Genomic DNA, 21,427 nt, shown 5'->3' on the forward strand with positions numbered 1-21,427 from the left:
TCTCTTCTCACCTCTCTCTCTCCTCACCTCTCTCTCTTCTCACCTCTCTCTCTTCTCACCTCTCTCTCTCCTCACCTCTCTCTCTTCTCACCTCTCTCTCTTCTCACCTCTCTCTCTTCTCACCTCTCTCTCTCCTCACCTCTCTCTCTTCTCACCTCTCTCTCTCCTCACCTCTCTCTCTTCTCACCTCTCTCTCTTCTCACCTCTCTTCTCTCTCTCTCTAACCTCTCTCTCTCTAACCTCTCTCTCTCAAACCCCCATCTCTCTCTCTAACCTCTCTCTCTCCCACTCTCTCCCTGTTTGTCTCTCTTCCAGGCTCCAAGCGGGTCAGTAGCCATAGCAACCATGAGACGTCCAGCGTCATGGTCGATGCCATGACTCGCCATGTCAGCTACTCCCACCAGGGAGCTCCCAGCCAATCGGACGCCAGCTGTGTGACAGCCAAGGGGCTCGGTCTATCAAAGGGTTTCATCGACCAGAAGAACAACTTCAGCGTCGACTGCAGCAAAGCAGGCGTGTGTTTAGTCTCTGCGTGTGTTTAGTCTCTGTGTGTGTTTAGTCTCAGGTGTGTGTTTAGTCTCAGGTGTGTGTTTAGTCTCTGTGTGTGTTTAGTCTCAGGTGTGTGTTTAGTCTCAGGTGTGTGTTTAGTCTCTGCGTGTGTTTAGTCTCTGTGTGTGTTTAGTCTCTGTGTGTGTTTAGTCTCAGGTGTGTGTTTAGTCTCAGGTGTGTGTTTAGTCTCTGTGTGTGTTTAGTCTCAGGTGTGTGTTTAGTCTCAGGTGTGTGTTTAGTCTCAGTTGTGTGTGTTTAGTCTCAGGTGTGTGTTTAGTCTCAGGTGTGTGTTTAGTCTCTGTGTGTGTTTAGTCTCTGTGTGTGTTTAGTCTCAGGTGTGTGTTTAGTCTCTGCGTGTGTTTAGTCTCTGTGTGTGTTTAGTCTCAGGTGTGTGTTTAGTCTCAGGTGTGTGTTTAGTCTCAGGTGTGTGTTTAGTCTCAGGTGTGTGTTTAGTCTCAGGTGTGTGTTTAGTCTCTGTGTGTGTTTAGTCTCTGTGTGTGTTTAGTCTCTGCGTGTGTTTAGTCTCTGTGTGTGTTTAGTCTCAGGTGTGTGTTTAGTCTCAGGTGTGTGTTTAGTCTCAGTTGTGTGTGTTTAGTCTCAGTTGTGTGTGTTTAGTCTCTGTGTGTGTTTAGTCTCAGGTGTGTGTTTAGTCTCTGCGTGTGTTTAGTCTCTGCGTGTGTTTAGTCTCTGTGTGTGTTTAGTCTCAGGTCTGTGTTTAGTCTCAGGTCTGTGTTTAGTCTCAGGTGTGTGTTTAGTCTCAGGTGTGTGTTTAGTCTCAGGTCTGTGTTTAGTCTCAGGTGTGTGTTTAGTCTCAGGTGTGTGTTTAGTCTCAGGTGTGTGTTTAGTCTCTGCGTGTGTGTTTAGTCTCTGCGTGTGTGTTTAGTCTCAGGTGTGTGTTTAGTCTCAGGTCTGTGTTTAGTCTCAGGTGTGTGTTTAGTCTCAGGTGTGTGTTTAGTCTCTGTTGTGTGTGTTTAGTCTCAGGTGTGTGTTTAGTCTCTGCGTGTGTTTAGTCTCTGCGTGTGTTTAGTCTCTGTGTGTGTTTAGTCTCAGGTCTGTGTTTAGTCTCAGGTGTGTGTTTAGTCTCAGGTGTGTGTTTAGTCTCAGGTCTGTGTTTAGTCTCAGGTGTGTGTTTAGTCTCAGGTGTGTGTTTAGTCTCAGGTGTGTGTTTAGTCTCAGTTGTGTGTGTGTTTAGTCTCTGTGTGTGTTTAGTCTCTGTGTGTGTTTAGTCTCTGTGTGTGTTTAGTCTCAGGTGTGTGTTTAGTCTCAGGTGTGTGTTTAGTCTCAGTTGTGTGTGTTTAGTCTCTGTGTGTGTTTAGTCTCTGTGTGTGTTTAGTCTCAGGTGTGTGTTTAGTCTCTGCGTGTGTTTAGTCTCTGCGTGTGTTTAGTCTCTGTGTGTGTTTAGTCTCAGGTCTGTGTTTAGTCTCAGGTGTGTGTTTAGTCTCAGGTGTGTGTTTAGTCTCAGGTGTGTGTTTAGTCTCAGGTCTGTGTTTAGTCTCAGGTGTGTGTTTAGTCTCAGGTGTGTGTTTAGTCTCAGGTGTGTGTTTAGTCTCAGGTGTGTGTTTAGTCTCAGGTGTGTGTTTAGTCTCAGGTGTGTGTTTAGTCTCAGGTCTGTGTTTAGTCTCAGGTGTGTGTTTAGTCTCAGGTGTGTGTTTAGTCTCTGTTGTGTGTGTTTAGTCTCAGGTGTGTGTTTAGTCTCTGCGTGTGTTTAGTCTCTGCGTGTGTTTAGTCTCTGTGTGTGTTTAGTCTCAGGTCTGTGTTTAGTCTCAGGTGTGTTTAGTCTCAGGTGTGTGTTTAGTCTCAGGTGTGTGTTTAGTCTCAGGTCTGTGTTTAGTCTCAGGTGTGTGTTTAGTCTCAGGTGTGTGTTTAGTCTCAGGTGTGTGTTTAGTCTCTGCGTGTGTGTTTAGTCTCTGCGTGTGTGTTTAGTCTCAGGTGTGTGTTTAGTCTCAGGTCTGTGTTTAGTCTCAGGTGTGTGTTTAGTCTCAGGTGTGTGTTTAGTCTCTGCGTGTGTTTAGTCTCTGTGTGTGTTTAGTCTCTGTGTGTGTTTAGTCTCAGGTGTGTGTTTAGTGTCAGGTGTGTGTTTAGTCTCTGTGTGTGTTTAGTCTCAGGTGTGTGTTTAGTGTCAGGCGTGTGTTTAGTCTCTGTGTGTTTTTAGTCTCAGGTGTGTGTTTAGTCTCAGGTGTGTGTTTAGTCTCGGTTGTGTGTGTTTAGTCTCAGTTGTGTGTGTTTAGTCTCAGGTGTGTGTTTAGTCTCAGGTGTGTGTTTAGTCTCGGTTGTGTGTGTTTAGTCTCAGGTGTGTGTTTAGTCTCGTTGTGTGTGTTTAGTCTCAGGTGTGTGTTTAGTCTCTGTTGTGTGTGTTTAGTCTCAGGTGTGTGTTTAGTCTCAGGTGTGTGTTTAGTCTCGGTTGTGTGTGTTTAGTCTCAGGTGTATGTTTAGTCTCGGTTGTGTGTGTTTAGTCTCAGGTGTGTGTTTAGTCTCGGTTGTGTGTGTTTAGTCTCAGGTGTGTGTTTAGTCTCGGTTGTGTGTGTTTAGTCTCAGGTGTGTGTTTAGTCTCTGTGTGTGTTTAGTCTCAGGTCTGTGTTTAGTCTCAGGTGTGTGTTTAGTCTCAGGTGTGTGTTTAGTCTCAGGTGTGTGTTTAGTCTCAGGTCTGTGTTTAGTCTCTGTGTGTGTTTAGTCTCAGGTGTGTGTTTAGTCTCTGCGTGTGTTTAGTCTCTGCGTGTGTTTAGTCTCTGTGTGTGTTTAGTCTCAGGTCTGTGTTTAGTCTCAGGTGTGTGTTTAGTCTCAGGTGTGTGTTTAGTCTCAGGTGTGTGTTTAGTCTCAGGTCTGTGTTTAGTCTCAGGTGTGTGTTTAGTCTCAGGTGTGTGTTTAGTCTCAGGTGTGTGTTTAGTCTCAGGTGTGTGTTTAGTCTCAGGTGTGTGTTTAGTCTCAGGTGTGTGTTTAGTCTCAGGTCTGTGTTTAGTCTCAGGTGTGTGTTTAGTCTCAGGTGTGTGTTTAGTCTCTGTTGTGTGTGTTTAGTCTCAGGTGTGTGTTTAGTCTCTGCGTGTGTTTAGTCTCTGCGTGTGTTTAGTCTCTGTGTGTGTTTAGTCTCAGGTCTGTGTTTAGTCTCAGGTGTGTTTAGTCTCAGGTGTGTGTTTAGTCTCAGGTGTGTGTTTAGTCTCAGGTCTGTGTTTAGTCTCAGGTGTGTGTTTAGTCTCAGGTGTGTGTTTAGTCTCAGGTGTGTGTTTAGTCTCTGCGTGTGTGTTTAGTCTCTGCGTGTGTGTTTAGTCTCAGGTGTGTGTTTAGTCTCAGGTCTGTGTTTAGTCTCAGGTGTGTGTTTAGTCTCAGGTGTGTGTTTAGTCTCTGCGTGTGTTTAGTCTCTGTGTGTGTTTAGTCTCTGTGTGTGTTTAGTCTCAGGTGTGTGTTTAGTGTCAGGTGTGTGTTTAGTCTCTGTGTGTGTTTAGTCTCAGGTGTGTGTTTAGTGTCAGGCGTGTGTTTAGTCTCTGTGTGTTTTTAGTCTCAGGTGTGTGTTTAGTCTCAGGTGTGTGTTTAGTCTCGGTTGTGTGTGTTTAGTCTCAGTTGTGTGTGTTTAGTCTCAGGTGTGAGTTTAGTCTCAGGTGTGTGTTTAGTCTCGGTTGTGTGTGTTTAGTCTCAGGTGTGTGTTTAGTCTCGTTGTGTGTGTTTAGTCTCAGGTGTGTGTTTAGTCTCTGTTGTGTGTGTTTAGTCTCAGGTGTGTGTTTAGTCTCAGGTGTGTGTTTAGTCTCGGTTGTGTGTGTTTAGTCTCAGGTGTATGTTTAGTCTCGGTTGTGTGTGTTTAGTCTCAGGTGTGTGTTTAGTCTCGGTTGTGTGTGTTTAGTCTCAGGTGTGTGTTTAGTCTCGGTTGTGTGTGTTTAGTCTCAGGTGTGTGTTTAGTCTCTGTGTGTGTTTAGTCTCTGTGTGTGTTTAGTCTCAGGTGTGTGTTTAGTCTCTGCGTGTGTTTAGTCTCTGCGTGTGTTTAGTCTCAGGTGTGTGTTTAGTCTCAGGTGTGTGTTTAGTCTCAGGTGTGTGTTTAGTCTCAGGTGTGTGTTTAGTCTCAGTTGTGTGTGTTTAGTCTCTGTGTGTGTTTAGTCTCTGTGTGTGTTTAGTCTCTGTGTGTGTTTAGTCTCTGCGTGTGTTTAGTCTCTGTGTGTGTTTAGTCTCAGGTGTGTGTTTAGTCTCAGGTGTGTGTTTAGTCTCAGTTGTGTGTGTTTAGTCTCTGTGTGTGTTTAGTCTCTGTGTGTGTTTAGTCTCAGGTGTGTGTTTAGTCTCTGCGTGTGTTTAGTCTCTGCGTGTGTTTAGTCTCTGTGTGTGTTTAGTCTCAGGTCTGTGTTTAGTCTCAGGTGTGTGTTTAGTCTCAGGTGTGTGTTTAGTCTCAGGTCTGTGTTTAGTCTCAGGTGTGTGTTTAGTCTCAGGTGTGTGTTTAGTCTCAGGTGTGTGTTTAGTCTCTGCGTGTGTGTTTAGTCTCTGCGTGTGTGTTTAGTCTCAGGTGTGTGTTTAGTCTCAGGTCTGTGTTTAGTCTCAGGTGTGTGTTTAGTCTCAGGTGTGTGTTTAGTCTCTGTTGTGTGTGTTTAGTCTCAGGTGTGTGTTTAGTCTCTGCGTGTGTTTAGTCTCTGCGTGTGTTTAGTCTCTGTGTGTGTTTAGTCTCAGGTCTGTGTTTAGTCTCAGGTGTGTGTTTAGTCTCAGGTCTGTGTTTAGTCTCAGGTGTGTGTTTAGTCTCAGGTGTGTGTTTAGTCTCAGGTGTGTGTTTAGTCTCAGTTGTGTGTGTTTAGTCTCTGTGTGTGTTTAGTCTCTGTGTGTGTTTAGTCTCTGTGTGTGTTTAGTCTCTGCGTGTGTTTAGTCTCTGTGTGTGTTTAGTCTCAGGTGTGTGTTTAGTCTCAGGTGTGTGTTTAGTCTCAGTTGTGTGTGTTTAGTCTCTGTGTGTGTTTAGTCTCTGTGTGTGTTTAGTCTCAGGTGTGTGTTTAGTCTCTGCGTGTGTTTAGTCTCTGCGTGTGTTTAGTCTCTGTGTGTGTTTAGTCTCAGGTCTGTGTTTAGTCTCAGGTGTGTGTTTAGTCTCAGGTGTGTGTTTAGTCTCAGGTGTGTGTTTAGTCTCAGGTCTGTGTTTAGTCTCAGGTGTGTGTTTAGTCTCAGGTGTGTGTTTAGTCTCAGGTGTGTGTTTAGTCTCTGCGTGTGTGTTTAGTCTCTGCGTGTGTGTTTAGTCTCAGGTGTGTGTTTAGTCTCAGGTCTGTGTTTAGTCTCAGGTGTGTGTTTAGTCTCAGGTGTGTGTTTAGTCTCTGTTGTGTGTGTTTAGTCTCAGGTGTGTGTTTAGTCTCTGCGTGTGTTTAGTCTCTGCGTGTGTTTAGTCTCTGTGTGTGTTTAGTCTCAGGTCTGTGTTTAGTCTCAGGTGTGTGTTTAGTCTCAGGTGTGTGTTTAGTCTCAGGTGTGTGTTTAGTCTCAGGTCTGTGTTTAGTCTCAGGTGTGTGTTTAGTCTCAGGTGTGTGTTTAGTCTCAGGTGTGTGTTTAGTCTCTGCGTGTGTGTTTAGTCTCTGCGTGTGTGTTTAGTCTCAGGTGTGTGTTTAGTCTCAGGTCTGTGTTTAGTCTCAGGTGTGTGTTTAGTCTCAGGTGTGTGTTTAGTCTCTGCGTGTGTTTAGTCTCTGTGTGTGTTTAGTCTCTGTGTGTGTTTAGTCTCAGGTGTGTGTTTAGTGTCAGGTGTGTGTTTAGTCTCTGTGTGTGTTTAGTCTCAGGTGTGTGTTTAGTGTCAGGCGTGTGTTTAGTCTCTGTGTGTTTTTAGTCTCAGGTGTGTGTTTAGTCTCGGTTGTGTGTGTTTAGTCTCGGTTGTGTGTGTTTAGTCTCAGTTGTGTGTGTTTAGTCTCAGGTGTGTGTTTAGTCTCGGTTGTGTGTGTTTAGTCTCAGGTGTGTGTTTAGTCTCAGGTGTGTGTTTAGTCTCTGTTGTGTGTGTTTAGTCTCAGGTGTGTGTTTAGTCTCAGGTGTGTGTTTAGTCTCGGTTGTGTGTGTTTAGTCTCAGGTGTATGTTTAGTCTCGGTTGTGTGTGTTTAGTCTCAGGTGTGTGTTTAGTCTCGGTTGTGTGTGTTTAGTCTCAGGTGTGTGTTTAGTCTCGGTTGTGTGTGTTTAGTCTCAGGTGTATGTTTAGTCTCGGTTGTGTGTGTTTAGTCTCAGGTGTATGTTTAGTCTCGGTTGTGTGTGTTTAGTCTCAGGTGTGTGTTTAGTCTCTGTGTGTGTTTAGTCTCAGGTGTGTGTTTAGTCTCAGGTCTGTGTTTAGTCTCAGGTGTGTGTTTAGTCTCAGGTGTGTGTTTAGTCTCTGTTGTGTGTGTTTAGTCTCAGGTGTGTGTTTAGTCTCTGCGTGTGTTTAGTCTCTGCGTGTGTTTAGTCTCTGTGTGTGTTTAGTCTCAGGTCTGTGTTTAGTCTCAGGTGTGTGTTTAGTCTCAGGTGTGTGTTTAGTCTCAGGTGTGTGTTTAGTCTCAGGTCTGTGTTTAGTCTCAGGTGTGTGTTTAGTCTCAGGTGTGTGTTTAGTCTCAGGTGTGTGTTTAGTCTCTGCGTGTGTGTTTAGTCTCTGCGTGTGTGTTTAGTCTCAGGTGTGTGTTTAGTCTCAGGTCTGTGTTTAGTCTCAGGTGTGTGTTTAGTCTCAGGTGTGTGTTTAGTCTCTGCGTGTGTTTAGTCTCTGTGTGTGTTTAGTCTCTGTGTGTGTTTAGTCTCAGGTGTGTGTTTAGTGTCAGGTGTGTGTTTAGTCTCTGTGTGTGTTTAGTCTCAGGTGTGTGTTTAGTGTCAGGCGTGTGTTTAGTCTCTGTGTGTTTTTAGTCTCAGGTGTGTGTTTAGTCTCAGGTGTGTGTTTAGTCTCGGTTGTGTGTGTTTAGTCTCAGTTGTGTGTGTTTAGTCTCAGGTGTGTGTTTAGTCTCAGGTGTGTGTTTAGTCTCGGTTGTGTGTGTTTAGTCTCAGGTGTGTGTTTAGTCTCGTTGTGTGTGTTTAGTCTCAGGTGTGTGTTTAGTCTCTGTTGTGTGTGTTTAGTCTCAGGTGTGTGTTTAGTCTCAGGTGTGTGTTTAGTCTCGGTTGTGTGTGTTTAGTCTCAGGTGTATGTTTAGTCTCGGTTGTGTGTGTTTAGTCTCAGGTGTGTGTTTAGTCTCGGTTGTGTGTGTTTAGTCTCAGGTGTGTGTTTAGTCTCGGTTGTGTGTGTTTAGTCTCAGGTGTATGTTTAGTCTCGGTTGTGTGTGTTTAGTCTCAGGTGTATGTTTAGTCTCGGTTGTGTGTGTTTAGTCTCAGGTGTGTGTTTAGTCTCTGTGTGTGTTTAGTCTCAGGTGTGTGTTTAGTCTCGGTTGTGTGTGTTTAGTCTCAGGTGTGTGTTTAGTCTCAGGTGTGTGTTTAGTCTCGGTTGTGTGTTTAGTCTCAGGTGTGTGTTTAGTCTCAGTTGTGTGTGTTTAGTCTCAGTTGTGTGTGTTTAGTCTCAGTTGTGTGTGTTTAGTCTCTGTTGTGTGTGTTTAGTCTCAGGTGTGTGTTTAGTCTCGGTTGTGTGTGTTTAGTCTCAGGTGTATGTTTAGTCTCGGTTGTGTGTGTTTAGTCTCAGGTGTGTGTTTAGTCTCGGTTGTGTGTGTTTAGTCTCAGGTGTGTGTTTAGTCTCGGGTGTGTGTTTAGTCTCGGTTGTGTGTGTTTAGTCTCAGGTGTATGTTTAGTCTCGGTTGTGTGTGTTTAGTCTCAGGTGTGTGTTTAGTCTCGGTTGTGTGTGTTTAGTTTCAGGTGTATGTTTAGTCTCGGTTGTGTGTGTTTAGTCTCAGGTGTATGTTTAGTCTCAGGTGTGTGTTTAGTCTCTGTTGTGTGTGTTTAGTCTCAGGTGTGTGTTTAGTCTCTGTTGTGTGTGTTTAGTCTCAGGTGTGTGTTTAGTCTCAGGTGTGTGTTTAGTCTCAGGTGTGTGTTTAGTCTCAGGTCTGTGTTTAGTCTCAGGTGTGTGTTTAGTCTCAGGTGTGTGTTTAGTCTCAGGTGTGTGTTTAGTCTCAGGTGTGTGTTTAGTCTCAGGTCTGTGTTTAGTCTCAGGTGTGTGTTTAGTCTCAGGTGTGTGTTTAGTCTCAGGTGTGTGTTTAGTCTCAGGTGTGTGTTTAGTCTCAGGTCTGTGTTTAGTCTCAGGTGTGTGTGAGTATTCTATCCTGTTTTAAAGACAGGTTAATAAATGGAATGTTGCAAGGTTCAATCACAGGGAAGACAAGAGAAATCTGGTGGGATGTCAGCTGGCAACCGTAGAGCTTCGACAATTAATATCTCAGGACGTTGTGTCCAGCCAACTCTACCCACTACCATTGTGTCCTACTATCTCTAACTCTACCCACTACCATTGTGTCCTACTATCTCTAACCCTACCCACTACCATTGTGTCCTATTATCTCTAACCCTACCATTGTGTCCTACTATCTCTAATCCTACCATTGTGTCCTACTATCTCTAACCCTACCCACTGCCATTGTGTCCTATTATCTCTAACCCTTCCTAATTTCATTGTGTCCTATCTCTAACCCTTCCTACTGTCATTGTGTCCTACTATCTCTAACCCTTCCTACTGTCATTGTGTCCTACTATCTCTAACCCTACCATTGTGTCCTACTATCTCTAACCCTACCCACTGACATTGTGTCCTACTATCTCTAACCCTTCCTACTGTCATTGTGTCCTACTATCTCTAACCCTACCATTGTGTCCTATTATCTCTAACCCTTCCTACTGTCATTGTGTCCTACTATCTCTAACCCTTCCTACTGCCATTGTGTCCTACTATCTCTAACCCTTCCTACTGTCATTGTGTCCTACTATCTCTAACCCTACCATTGTGTCCTACTATCTCTAACCCTACCCACTGTCATTGTGTCCTACTATCTCTAACCCTACCATTGTGTCCTACTATCTCTAACCCTACCCACTGCCATTGTGTCCTACTATCTCTAACCCTACCATTGTGTCCTATTATCTCTAACCCTACCATTGTGTCCTACTATCTCTAACCCTACCATTGTGTCCTACTATCTCTAACCCTTCCTACTGCCATTGTGTCCTACTATCTCTAACCCTACCCACTGTCATTGTGTCCTACTATCTCTAACCCTTCCTACTGCCATTGTGTCCTATTATCTCTAACCCTACCCACTGCCATTGTGTCCTACTATCTCTAACCCTACCATTGGGGCGGCAGGGTAGCCTAGTGGTTAGAGCGTTGGACTAGTAACCGGAAGGTTGTGAGTTCAAACCCCCGAGCTGGCAAGGTACAAATCTGTCGTTCTGCCCCTGAACAGGCAGTTAACCCACTGTTCCCAGGCCGTCATTGAAAATAAGAATTTGTTCTTAACTGACTTGCCTGGTTAAATAAAGGTAAAAATAAAAAAAAATTAAAAAAATGGTGTCCTACTATCTCTAACCCTTCCATTGTGTCCTACTATCTCTAACCCTACCATTGTGTCCTACTATCTCTAACCCTTCCCACTGCCATTGTGTCCTACTATCTCTAACCCTGTCATTGTGTCCTACTATCTCTAACCCTACCCACTACCATTGTGTCCTACTATCTCTAACCCTACCCACTGCCATTGTGTCCTACTATCTCTAACCCTACCCACTACCATTGTGTCCTACTATCTCTAACCCTACCATTGTGTCCTACTATCTCTAACCCTACCCACTGCCATTGTGTCCTACTATCTCTAACTCTACCTACTGTCATTGTGTCCTACTATCTCTAACCCTACCCACTGCCATTGTGTCCTACTATCTCTAACCCTACCATTGTGTCCTACTATCTCTAACCCTACCATTGTGTCCTACTATCTCCAACTCTACCCACCGCCATTGTGTCCTACTATCACTGCCATTGTGTCCTACTATCTCTAACCCTTCCTACTGTCATTGTGTCCTACTATCTCTAACCCTACCATTGTGTCCTACTATCTCTAACTCTACCCACTGACATTGTGTCCTACTATCTCTTATCCTACCATTGTGTCCTACTATCTCTAACTCTACCCACCGCCATTGTGTCCTACTATCTCTAACTCTACCCACTGTCATTGTGTCCTACTATCTCTAACCCTACCATTGTGTCCTACTATCTCTAACCCTACCCACTGACATTGTGTCCTACTATCTCTAACCCTTCCTACTGTCATTGTGTCCTACTATCTCTAACTCTACCCACCGCCATTGTGTCCTACTATCTCTAACCCTTCCTACTGTCATTGTGTCCTACTATCTCTTATCCTACCGTTGTGTCCTACTATCTCTAACCCTACCCACTGTCATTGTGTCCTACTATCTCTAACCCTTCCTACTGTCATTGTGTCCTACTATCTCTAACCCTACCCACTGTCATTGTGTCCTACTATCTCTAACCCTACCCACTACCATTGTGTCCTATTATCTCTAACCCTACCCACTGCCATTGTGTCCTACTATCTCTAACCCTTCCTACTGTCATTGTGTCCTACTATCTCTAACCCTTCCTACTGTCATTGTGTCCTACTATCTCTAACCCTACCCACTGTCATTGTGTCCTACTATCTCTAACCCTTCCTACTGTCATTGTGTCCTACTATCTCTAACCCTTCCTACTGTCATTGTGTCCTACTATCTCTAACCCTACCATTGTGTCCTACTATCTCTAACCCTACCCACTGCCATTGTGTCCTACTATCTCTAACCCTTCCTACTGTCATTGTGTCCTACTATCTCTAACTCTACCCACCGCCGTTGTGTCCTACTATCTCTAACCCTACCCACTGTAATTGTGTCCTACTATCTCTAACCCTACCATTGTGTCCTACTATCTCTAACCCTTCCTACTGTCATTGTGTCCTACTATCTCTAACCCTTCCTACTGCCATTGTGTCCTATCTCTAACCCTTCCTACTGTCATTGTGTCCTACTATCTCTAACCCTGTCATTGTGTCCTACTATCTCTAACCCTGTCATTGTGTCCTACTATCTCTAACCCTACCCACTGCCATTGTGTCCTACTATCTCTAACCCTACCATTGTGTCCTACTATCTCTAACCCTACCATTGTGTCCTACTATCTCTAACCCTACCATTGTGTCCTACTATCTCTAACCCTACCATTGTGTCCTACTATCTCTAACCCTACCCACTGCCATTGTGTCCTACTATCTCTAACCCTACCATTGTGTCCTACTATCTCTAACCCTACCATTGTGTCCTACTATCTCTAACCCTACCATTGTGTCCTACTATCTCTAACCCTACCCACTGTCATTGTGTCCTACTATCTCTAACCCTTCCTACTGTCATTGTGTCCTACTATCTCTTATCCTACCATTGTGTCCTACTATCTCTAACTCTACCCACTGCCATTGTGTCCTACTATCTCTTATCCTACCATTGTGTCCTACTATCTCTAACTCTACCCACCGCCATTGTGTCCTACTATCTCTAACTCTACCCACTGACATTGTGTCCTACTATCTCTAACCCTTCCTACTGTCATTGTGTCCTACTATCTCTAACCCTTCCATTGTGTCCTATTATCTCTAACCCTACCCACTGCCGTTGTGTCCTACTATCTCTTAACCTTCCCACTGTCATTGTGTCCTACTATCTCTAACCCTACCATTGTGTCCTACTATCTCTAACCCTACCATTGTGTCCTACTATCTCTAACCCTACCCACTGCCATTGTGTCCTACTATCTCTAACCCTACCATTGTGTCCTACTATCTCTAACCCTACCATTGTGTCCTACTATCTCTTATCCTACCATTGTGTCCTACTATCTCTAACTCTACCCACTGCCATTGTGTCCTACTATCTCTTATCCTACCATTGTGTCCTACTATCTCTAACTCTACCCACCGCCATTGTGTCCTACTATCTCTAACTCTACCCACTGACATTGTGTCCTACTATCTCTAACCCTTCCTACTGTCATTGTGTCCTACTATCTCTAACCCTTCCATTGTGTCCTATTATCTCTAACCCTACCATTGTGTCATACTATCTCTAACCCTACCCACTGCCATTGTGTCCTACTATCTCTAACCCTACCATTGTGTCCTACTATCTCTAACCCTACCCACTGCCATTGTGTCCTACTATCTCTAACCCTTCCTACTGTCATTGTGTCCTACTATCTCTAACCCTACCATTGTGTCCTACTATCTCTAACCCTTCCTACTGTCATTGTGTCCTACTATCTCTAACCCTACCATTGTGTCCTACTATCTCTAACTCTACCCACTGCCATTGTGTCCTACTATCTCTAACCCTTCCTACTGCCATTGTGTCCTACTATCTCTAACCCTTCCTACTGTCATTGTGTCCTACTATCTCTTATCCTACCATTGTGTCCTATCTCTAACCCTACCCACTGCCATTGTGTCCTACTATCTCTAACCCTTCCTACTGTCATTGTGTCCTACTATCTCTAACTCTACCCACCGCCATTGTGTCCTACTATCTCTAACCCTTCCTACTGTCATTGTGTCCTACTATCTCTTATCCTACCGTTGTGTCCTACTATCTCTAACCCTACCCACTGTCATTGTGTCCTACTATCTCTAACCCTTCCTACTGTCATTGTGTCCTACTATCTCTAACCCTACCCACTGTCATTGTGTCCTACTATCTCTAACCCTACCCACTACCATTGTGTCCTACTATCTCTAACCCTACCCACTGTCATTGTGTCCTATTATCTCTAACCCTACCCACTGTCATTGTGTCCTACTATCTCCAACTCTACCCACCGCCATTGTGTCCTACTATCTCTAACCCTTCCTACTGTCATTGTGTCCTACTATCTCTAACCCTTCCTACTGTCATTGTGTCCTAATATCTCTAACCCTACCCACTGTCATTGTGTCCTACTATCTCTAACCCTTCCTACTGTCATTGTGTCCTACTATCTCTAACCCTTCCTACTGTCATTGTGTCCTACTATCTCTAACCCTACCCACTGCCATTGTGTCCTACTATCTCTAACCCTTCCTACTGTCATTGTGTCCTACTATCTCTAACTCTACCCACCGCCGTTGTGTCCTACTATCTCTAACCCTACCCACTGTAATTGTGTCCTACTATCTCTAACCCTACCATTGTGTCCTACTATCTCTAACCCTTCCTACTGTCATTGTGTCCTACTATCTCTAACCCTTCCTACTGCCATTGTGTCCTACTATCTCTAACCCTTCCTACTGTCATTGTGTCCTACTATCTCTAACCCTGTCATTGTGTCCTACTATCTCTAACCCTACCATTGTGTCCTACTATCTCTAACCCTACCATTGTGTCCTACCATCTCTAACCCTACCATTGTGTCCTACTATCTCTAACCCTACCATTGTGTCCTACTATCTCTAACCCTACCCACTGCCATTGTGTCCTACTATCTCTAACCCTACCATTGTGTCCTACTATCTCTAACCCTACCATTGTGTCCTACTATCTCTAACCCTACCATTGTGTCCTACTATCTCTAACCCTACCCACTGTCATTGTGTCCTACTATCTCTAACCCTTCCTACTGTCATTGTGTCCTACTATCTCTTATCCTACCATTGTGTCCTACTATCTCTAACTCTACCCACTGCCATTGTGTCCTACTATCTCTTATCCTACCATTGTGTCCTACTATCTCTAACTCTACCCACCGCCATTGTGTCCTACTATCTCTAACTCTACCCACTGACATTGTGTCCTACTATCTCTAACCCTTCCTACTGTCATTGTGTCCTACTATCTCTAACCCTTCCATTGTGTCCTATTATCTCTAACCCTACCATTGTGTCCTACTATCTCTAACACTACCCACTGCCATTGTGTCCTACTATCTCTAACCCTACCATTGTGTCCTACTATCTCTAACCCTACCCACTGCCATTGTGTCCTACTATCTCTAACCCTTCCTACTGTCATTGTGTCCTACTATCTCTAACCCTACCATTGTGTCCTACTATCTCTAACCCTTCCTACTGTCATTGTGTCCTACTATCTCTAACCCTTCCTACTGTCATTGTGTCCTACTATCTCTAACCCTGTCATTGTGTCCTACTATCTCTAACCCTGTCATTGTGTCCTACTATCTCTAACCCTACCCACTGCCATTGTGTCCTACTATCTCTAACCCTACCATTGTGTCCTACTATCTCTAACCCTACCATTGTGTCCTACTATCTCTAACCCTACCATTGTGTCCTACTATCTCTAACCCTACCATTGTGTCCTACTATCTCTAACCCTACCCACTGCCATTGTGTCCTACTATCTCTAACCCTACCATTGTGTCCTACTATCTCTAACCCTACCATTGTGTCCTACTATCTCTAACCCTACCATTGTGTCCTACTATCTCTAACCCTACCCACTGTCATTGTGTCCTACTATCTCTAACCCTTCCTACTGTCATTGTGTCCTACTATCTCTTATCCTACCATTGTGTCCTACTATCTCTAACTCTACCCACTGCCATTGTGTCCTACTATCTCTTATCCTACCATTGTGTCCTACTATCTCTAACTCTACCCACCGCCATTGTGTCCTACTATCTCTAACTCTACCCACTGACATTGTGTCCTACTATCTCTAACCCTTCCTACTGTCATTGTGTCCTACTATCTCTAACCCTTCCATTGTGTCCTATTATCTCTAACCCTACCATTGTGTCCTACTATCTCTAACCCTACCCACTGCCATTGTGTCCTACTATCTCTAACCCTACCATTGTGTCCTACTATCTCTAACCCTACCCACTGCCATTGTGTCCTACTATCTCTAACCCTTCCTACTGTCATTGTGTCCTACTATCTCTAACCCTACCATTGTGTCCTACTATCTCTAACCCTTCCTACTGTCATTGTGTCCTACTATCTCTAACCCTACCATTGTGTCCTACTATCTCTAACTCTACCCACTGCCATTGTGTCCTACTATCTCTAACCCTTCCTACTGCCATTGTGTCCTACTATCTCTAACCCTACCCACTGTCATTGTGTCCTATTATCTCTAACCCTACCCACTGTCATTGTGTCCTACTATCTCCAACTCTACCCACCGCCATTGTGTCCTACTATCTCTAACCCTTCCTACTGTCATTGTGTCCTACTATCTCTAACCCTTTCCTACTGTCATTGTGTCCTACTATCTCTAACTCTACCCACCGCCATTGTGTCCTACTATCTCTAACCCTTCCTACTGTCATTGTGTCCTACTATCTCTTATCCTACCGTTGTGTCCTACTATCTCTAACCCTACCCACTGTCATTGTGTCCTACTATCTCTAACCCTACCCACTACCATTGTGTCCTACTATCTCTAACCCTACCCACTGTCATTGTGTCCTATTATCTCTAACCCTACCCACTGTCATTGTGTCCTACTATCTCCAACTCTACCCACCGCCATTGTGTCCTACTATCTCTAACCCTTCCTACTGTCATTGTGTCCTACTATCTCTAACCCTTCCTACTGTCATTGTGTCCTACTATCTCTAACCCTACCCACTGTCATTGTGTCCTACTATCTCTAACCCTTCCTACTGTCATTGTGTCCTACTATCTCTAACCCTTCCTACTGTCATTGTGTCCTACTATCTCTAACCCTACCATTGTGTCCTACTATCTCTAACCCTACCCACTGCCATTGTGTCCTACTATCTCTAACCCTTCCTACTGTCATTGTGTCCTACTATCTCTAACTCTACCCACCGCCGTTGTGTCCTACTATCTCTAACCCTACCCACTGTAATTGTGTCCTACTATCTCTAACCCTACCATTGTGTCCTACTATCTCTAACCCTTCCTACTGTCATTGTGTCCTACTATCTCTAACCCTTCCTACTGCCATTGTGTCCTACTATCTCTAACCCTTCCTACTGTCATTGTGTCCTACTATCTCTAACCCTGTCATTGTGTCCTACTATCTCTAACCCTGTCATTGTGTCCTACTATCTCTAACCCTACCCACTGCCATTGTGTCCTACTATCTCTAACCCTACCATTGTGTCCTACTATCTCTAACCCTACCATTGTGTCCTACTATCTCTAACCCTACCATTGTGTCCTACTATCTCTAACCCTACCATTGTGTCCTACTATCTCTAACCCTACCCACTGCCATTGTGTCCTACTATCTCTAACCCTACCATTGTGTCCTACTATCTCTAACCCTACCATTGTGTCCTACTATCTCTAACCCTACCCACTGTCATTGTGTCCTACTATCTCTAACCCTTCCTACTGTCATTGTGTCCTACTATCTCTTATCCTACCATTGTGTCCTACTATCTCTAACTCTACCCACTGCCATTGTGTCCTACTATCTCTTATCCTACCATTGTGTCCTACTATCTCTAACTCTACCCACCGCCATTGTGTCCTACTATCTCTAACTCTACCCACTGACATTGTGTCCTACTATCTCTAACCCTTCCTACTGTCATTGTGTCCTACTATCTCTAACCCTTCCATTGTGTCCTATTATCTCTAACCCTACCCACTGCCGTTGTGTCCTACTATCTCTTAACCTTCCCACTGTCATTGTGTCCTACTATCTCTAACCCTACCATTGTGTCCTACTATCTCTAACCCTACCATTGTGTCCTACTATCTCTAACCCTACCCACTGCCATTGTGTCCTACTATCTCTAACCCTACCATTGTGTCCTACTATCTCTAACCCTACCATTGTGTCCTACTATCTATTATCCTACAATTGTGTACTACTATCTCTAACTCTACCCACTGCCATTGTGTCCTACTATCTCTTATCCTACCATTGTGTCCTACTATCTCTAACTCTACCCACCGCCATTGTGTCCTACTATCTCTAACTCTACCCACTGACATTGTGTCCTACTATCTCTAACCCTTCCTACTGTCATTGTGTCCTACTATCTCTAACCCTTCCATTGTGTCCTATTATCTCTAACCCTACCATTGTGTCCTACTATCTCTAACCCTACCCACTGCCATTGTGTCCTACTATCTCTAACCCTACCATTGTGTCCTACTATCTCTAACCCTACCCACTGCCATTGTGTCCTACTATCTCTAACCCTTCCTACTGTCATTGTGTCCTACTATCTCTAACCCTACCATTGTGTCCTACTATCTCTAACTCTACCCACTGCCATTGTGTCCTATTATCTCTAACCCTACCATTGTGTCCTACTATCTCTAACCCTTCCTACTGTCATTGTGTCCTACTATCTCTTATCCTACCGTTGTGTCCTACTATCTCTAACCCTACCCACTACCATTGTGTCCTACTATCTCTAACCCTACCCACTGCCATTGTGTCCTACTATCTCTAACCCTTCCTACTGTCATTGTGTCCTACTATCTCTAACCCTACCCACTACCATTGTGTCCTACTATCTCTAACCCTACCCACCGCCATTGTGTCCTACTATCTCTAACCCTACCCACTACCATTGTGTCCTACTATCTCTAACCCTACCATTGTGTCCTACTATCTCTAACCCTACCCACTACCATTGTGTCCTACTATCTCTAACCCTACCCACTACCATTGTGTCCTACTATCTCTAACCCTACCCACTACCATTGTGTCCTACTATCTCTAAACCTACCATTGTGTCCTACTATCTCTAACCCTACCCACTGTCATTGTGTCCTACTATCTCTAACCCTACCATTGTGTCCTACTATCTCTAACCCTACCCACTACCATTGTGTCCTACTATCTCTAACCCTACCCACTACCATTGTGTCCTACTATCTCTAACCCTACCATTGTGTCCTATTATCTCTAACCCTACCTACTGTCATTGTGTCCTACTATCTCTAACTCTACCCACCGCCATTGTGTCCTACTATCTCTTATCCTACCATTGTGTCCTACTATCTCTAACTCTACCCACTGACGTTGTGTCCTACTATCTCTAACTCTACCCACCGCCATTGTGTCCTACTATCTCTTATCCTACCATTGTGTCCTACTATCTCTAACTCTACCCACTGACATTGTGTCCTACTATCTCTTATCCTACCATTGTGTCCTATTATCTCTAACTCTACCATTGTGTCCTATTATCTCTAACCCTACCCACTGCCATTGTGTCCTACTATCTCTAACCCTTCCCACTGACATTGTGTCCTACTATCTCTAACCCTTCCTACTGTCATTGTGTCCTATTATCTCTAACCCTACCCACCGCCGTTGTGTCCTACTATCTCTAACCCTTCCTACTGTCATTGTATCCTACTATCTCTTATCCTACCATTGTGTCCTACTATCTCTAACCCTACCCACTGCCATTGTGTCCTACTATCTCTAACCCTTCCTACTGTCATTGTGTCCTACTATCTCTAACCCTACCCACCGCCATTGTGTCCTACTATCTCTAACCCTACCCACCGCCATTGTGTCCTACTATCTCTAACCCTTCCTACTGTCATTGTGTCCTACTATCTCTAACCCTACCCACTGCCATTGTGTCCTACTATCTCTAACCCTACCCACTGTCATTGTGTCCTACTATCTCTAACCCTACCATTGTGTCCTACTATCTCTAACTCTACCCACTGTCATTGTATCCTATTATCTCTAACCCTACCCACTGCCATTGTCCTACTATCTCTAACCCTTCCTACTGTCATTGTATCCTATTATCTCTAACCCTACCCACTGCCATTGTCCTACTATCTCTAACCCTACCATTGTGTCCTACTATCTCTAACCCTACCCACTGCCATTGTCCTACTATCTCTAACCCTACCCACTGTCATTGTATCCTATTATCTCTAACCCTACCCACTGTCATTGTGTCCTACTATCTCTAACCCTACCATTGTGTCCTATTATCTCTAACCCTACCCACTGTCATTGTGTCCTACTATCTCTAACCCTACCATTGTGTCCTACTATCTCTAACCCTTCCTACTGTCATTGTGTCCTACTATCTCTAACCCTTCCTACTGTCATTGTGTCCTACTATCTCTAACACTACCCACTGCCATTGTCCTACTATCTCTAACCCTACCCACTGTCATTGTGTCCTACTATCTCTAACCCTACCATTGTGTCCTACTATCTCTAACCCTACCCACTGTCATTGTGTCCTACTATCTCTAACTCTACCCACTGTCATTGTGTCCTACTATCTCTAACCCTTCCTACTGTCATTGTGTCCTACTATCTCTAACCCTACCCACTGTCATTGTGTCCTACTATCTCTAACCCTTCCTACTGTCATTGTGTCCTACTATCTCTAACCCTTCCTACTGTCATTGTGTCTTACTATCTCTAACCCTACCCACTGCCATTGTCCTACTATCTCTAACCCTTCCCACTGTCATTGTGTCCTACTATCTCTAACCCTTCCTACTGCCATTGTGTCCTACTATCTCTAACCCTTCCTACTGTCATTGTGTCCTATTATCTCTAACCCTACCCACTGCCATTGTCCTACTATCTCTAACCCTTCCTACTGTCATTGTGTCTTTGAGCAATGCAAATGGAGAAATAAACATCTATTATTTTTTATTTTTCTCTTGGTGAGTGTTGATGGGCCCAGGGTTAGGGTCAGTGTGTGTATTAACACTGCCCTCCCTCCAGGTCGTAACATGCTGTTGGTGGGTGTGGACGGGCCCAGGGTTCCCTGTGAGGAAGTTCTAGTGAAGCATCTTGGGAACCGTGTCTATAACGTCAGCTACCAGCTCAAGGAGAAGGGAGAGTACAACCTGGTAGTGAAGTGGGGAGAACAACACATCCCTGGGAGCCCGTACCATATCATTGTCTAGACCAATCAAATTCTACCACATCACTGTTTAGACCAATCAGATTCTACCACATCACTGTTTAGACCAATCAGATTCTACCACATCACTGTTTAGACCAATCAGATTCTACCACATCACTGTTTAGACCAATCAGATTCTACCACATCACTGTCTTCACCAGGGTTCCCCAAATGGCGGCCCGGTAATTTTATTTCAAAGTTTTCTGAACAATATATAAATAAATGTTATTTAAATGTTTTATTGTTGGACATAAAAGACTAAAAACACAATTTAAAAAAATAAACACTCACAGGTCATTTTTGGCATGCGTGTTGTCGACTCCTGGTCTAGACCAATCAGATTGGTGAATTCAGAATCCTCAAAACTAGCACTTTGTCTAGACCAATCAGAGGGTCCCAAGTCACTGTCTAACCAATCAACGATTACAACCTTCCAAACTCATACAACATAACCCAAACACACCAATAATGCATAAACACTGAATATCCCTCTCTTCATCCATCGGTCCTCCATCCCCATCATCCCTCTATCCTCCCTCCCCATCGTTCCTCTCTTCATTCCTCTATCCTCCCTCCCCATTATTCCTCTCTTCATCCCTCTATTCTCCCTCCCCATCATTCCTCTCTTCATTCCTCTATCCTCCCTCCCGATCATTCCTCTATCCTCCCTCCCCATCATTCCTCTATCCTCCCAACCCATCATTCCTCTATCCTCCCTCCCCATCATTCCTCTGTCCTCCCTCCCCATCATTCCTCTCTACATCCCTCTGTCCTCCCTCCCCATCATTCCTCTCTTCATCCCTCTATCCTCCCTCCCCATCATTCCTCTATCCTCCCTCCCCATCATTCCTCTATCCTCCCTACCCATCATTCCTCTGTCCTCCCTCCCCATCATTCCTCTGTCCTCCCTCCCCATCATTCCTCTCTACATCCCTCTATCCTCCCTCCCCATCATTCCTCTATCCTCCCTCCCCATCATGCCTCTATCCTCCCTCCCCATCATTCCTCTATCCACCCTCCCCATCATTCCTCTCTTCATCCCTCTGTCCTCCCTCCCCATAATTCCTCTCCTCATTCCTCTATCCTCCCTCCCCATCATTCCTCTCTTCAACCCTCTGTCCTCCCTCCCCATCATTCCTCTCTTCCTCCCTCTGT

The 21,427-nt window shown here is 44.5% G+C and overlaps 1 protein-coding gene across 2 annotated transcripts in view; it reads left to right on the forward strand.

The window, feature by feature from the left end:
- LOC110516429 (filamin-A) overlaps positions 1 to 20,759 on the forward strand; it is a 179,143-nt gene extending 158,384 nt beyond the window's left edge. Inside the window, exons 46-48 of one of the 2 annotated variants that reach the window (XM_036989133.1) lie at positions 316 to 513; positions 20,089 to 20,292; positions 20,386 to 20,759. In XM_036989133.1, coding sequence (XP_036845028.1) covers positions 316 to 513; positions 20,089 to 20,273 — 383 coding nt within the window. In that variant the 3' untranslated portion in view covers positions 20,274 to 20,292; positions 20,386 to 20,759. Of the gene's footprint in view, positions 1 to 315; positions 514 to 20,088 lie in introns of both variants that reach the window. The other variant, XM_036989132.1, reaches the window with a different exon arrangement.
- The last annotated feature ends 668 nt before the right edge of the window (positions 20,760 to 21,427 follow it).

This window comes from Oncorhynchus mykiss, chromosome 9 (assembly GCF_013265735.2).
Source record: "Oncorhynchus mykiss isolate Arlee chromosome 9, USDA_OmykA_1.1, whole genome shotgun sequence".
NCBI classification, from domain to species: Eukaryota; Metazoa; Chordata; class Actinopteri; order Salmoniformes; family Salmonidae; genus Oncorhynchus; species Oncorhynchus mykiss.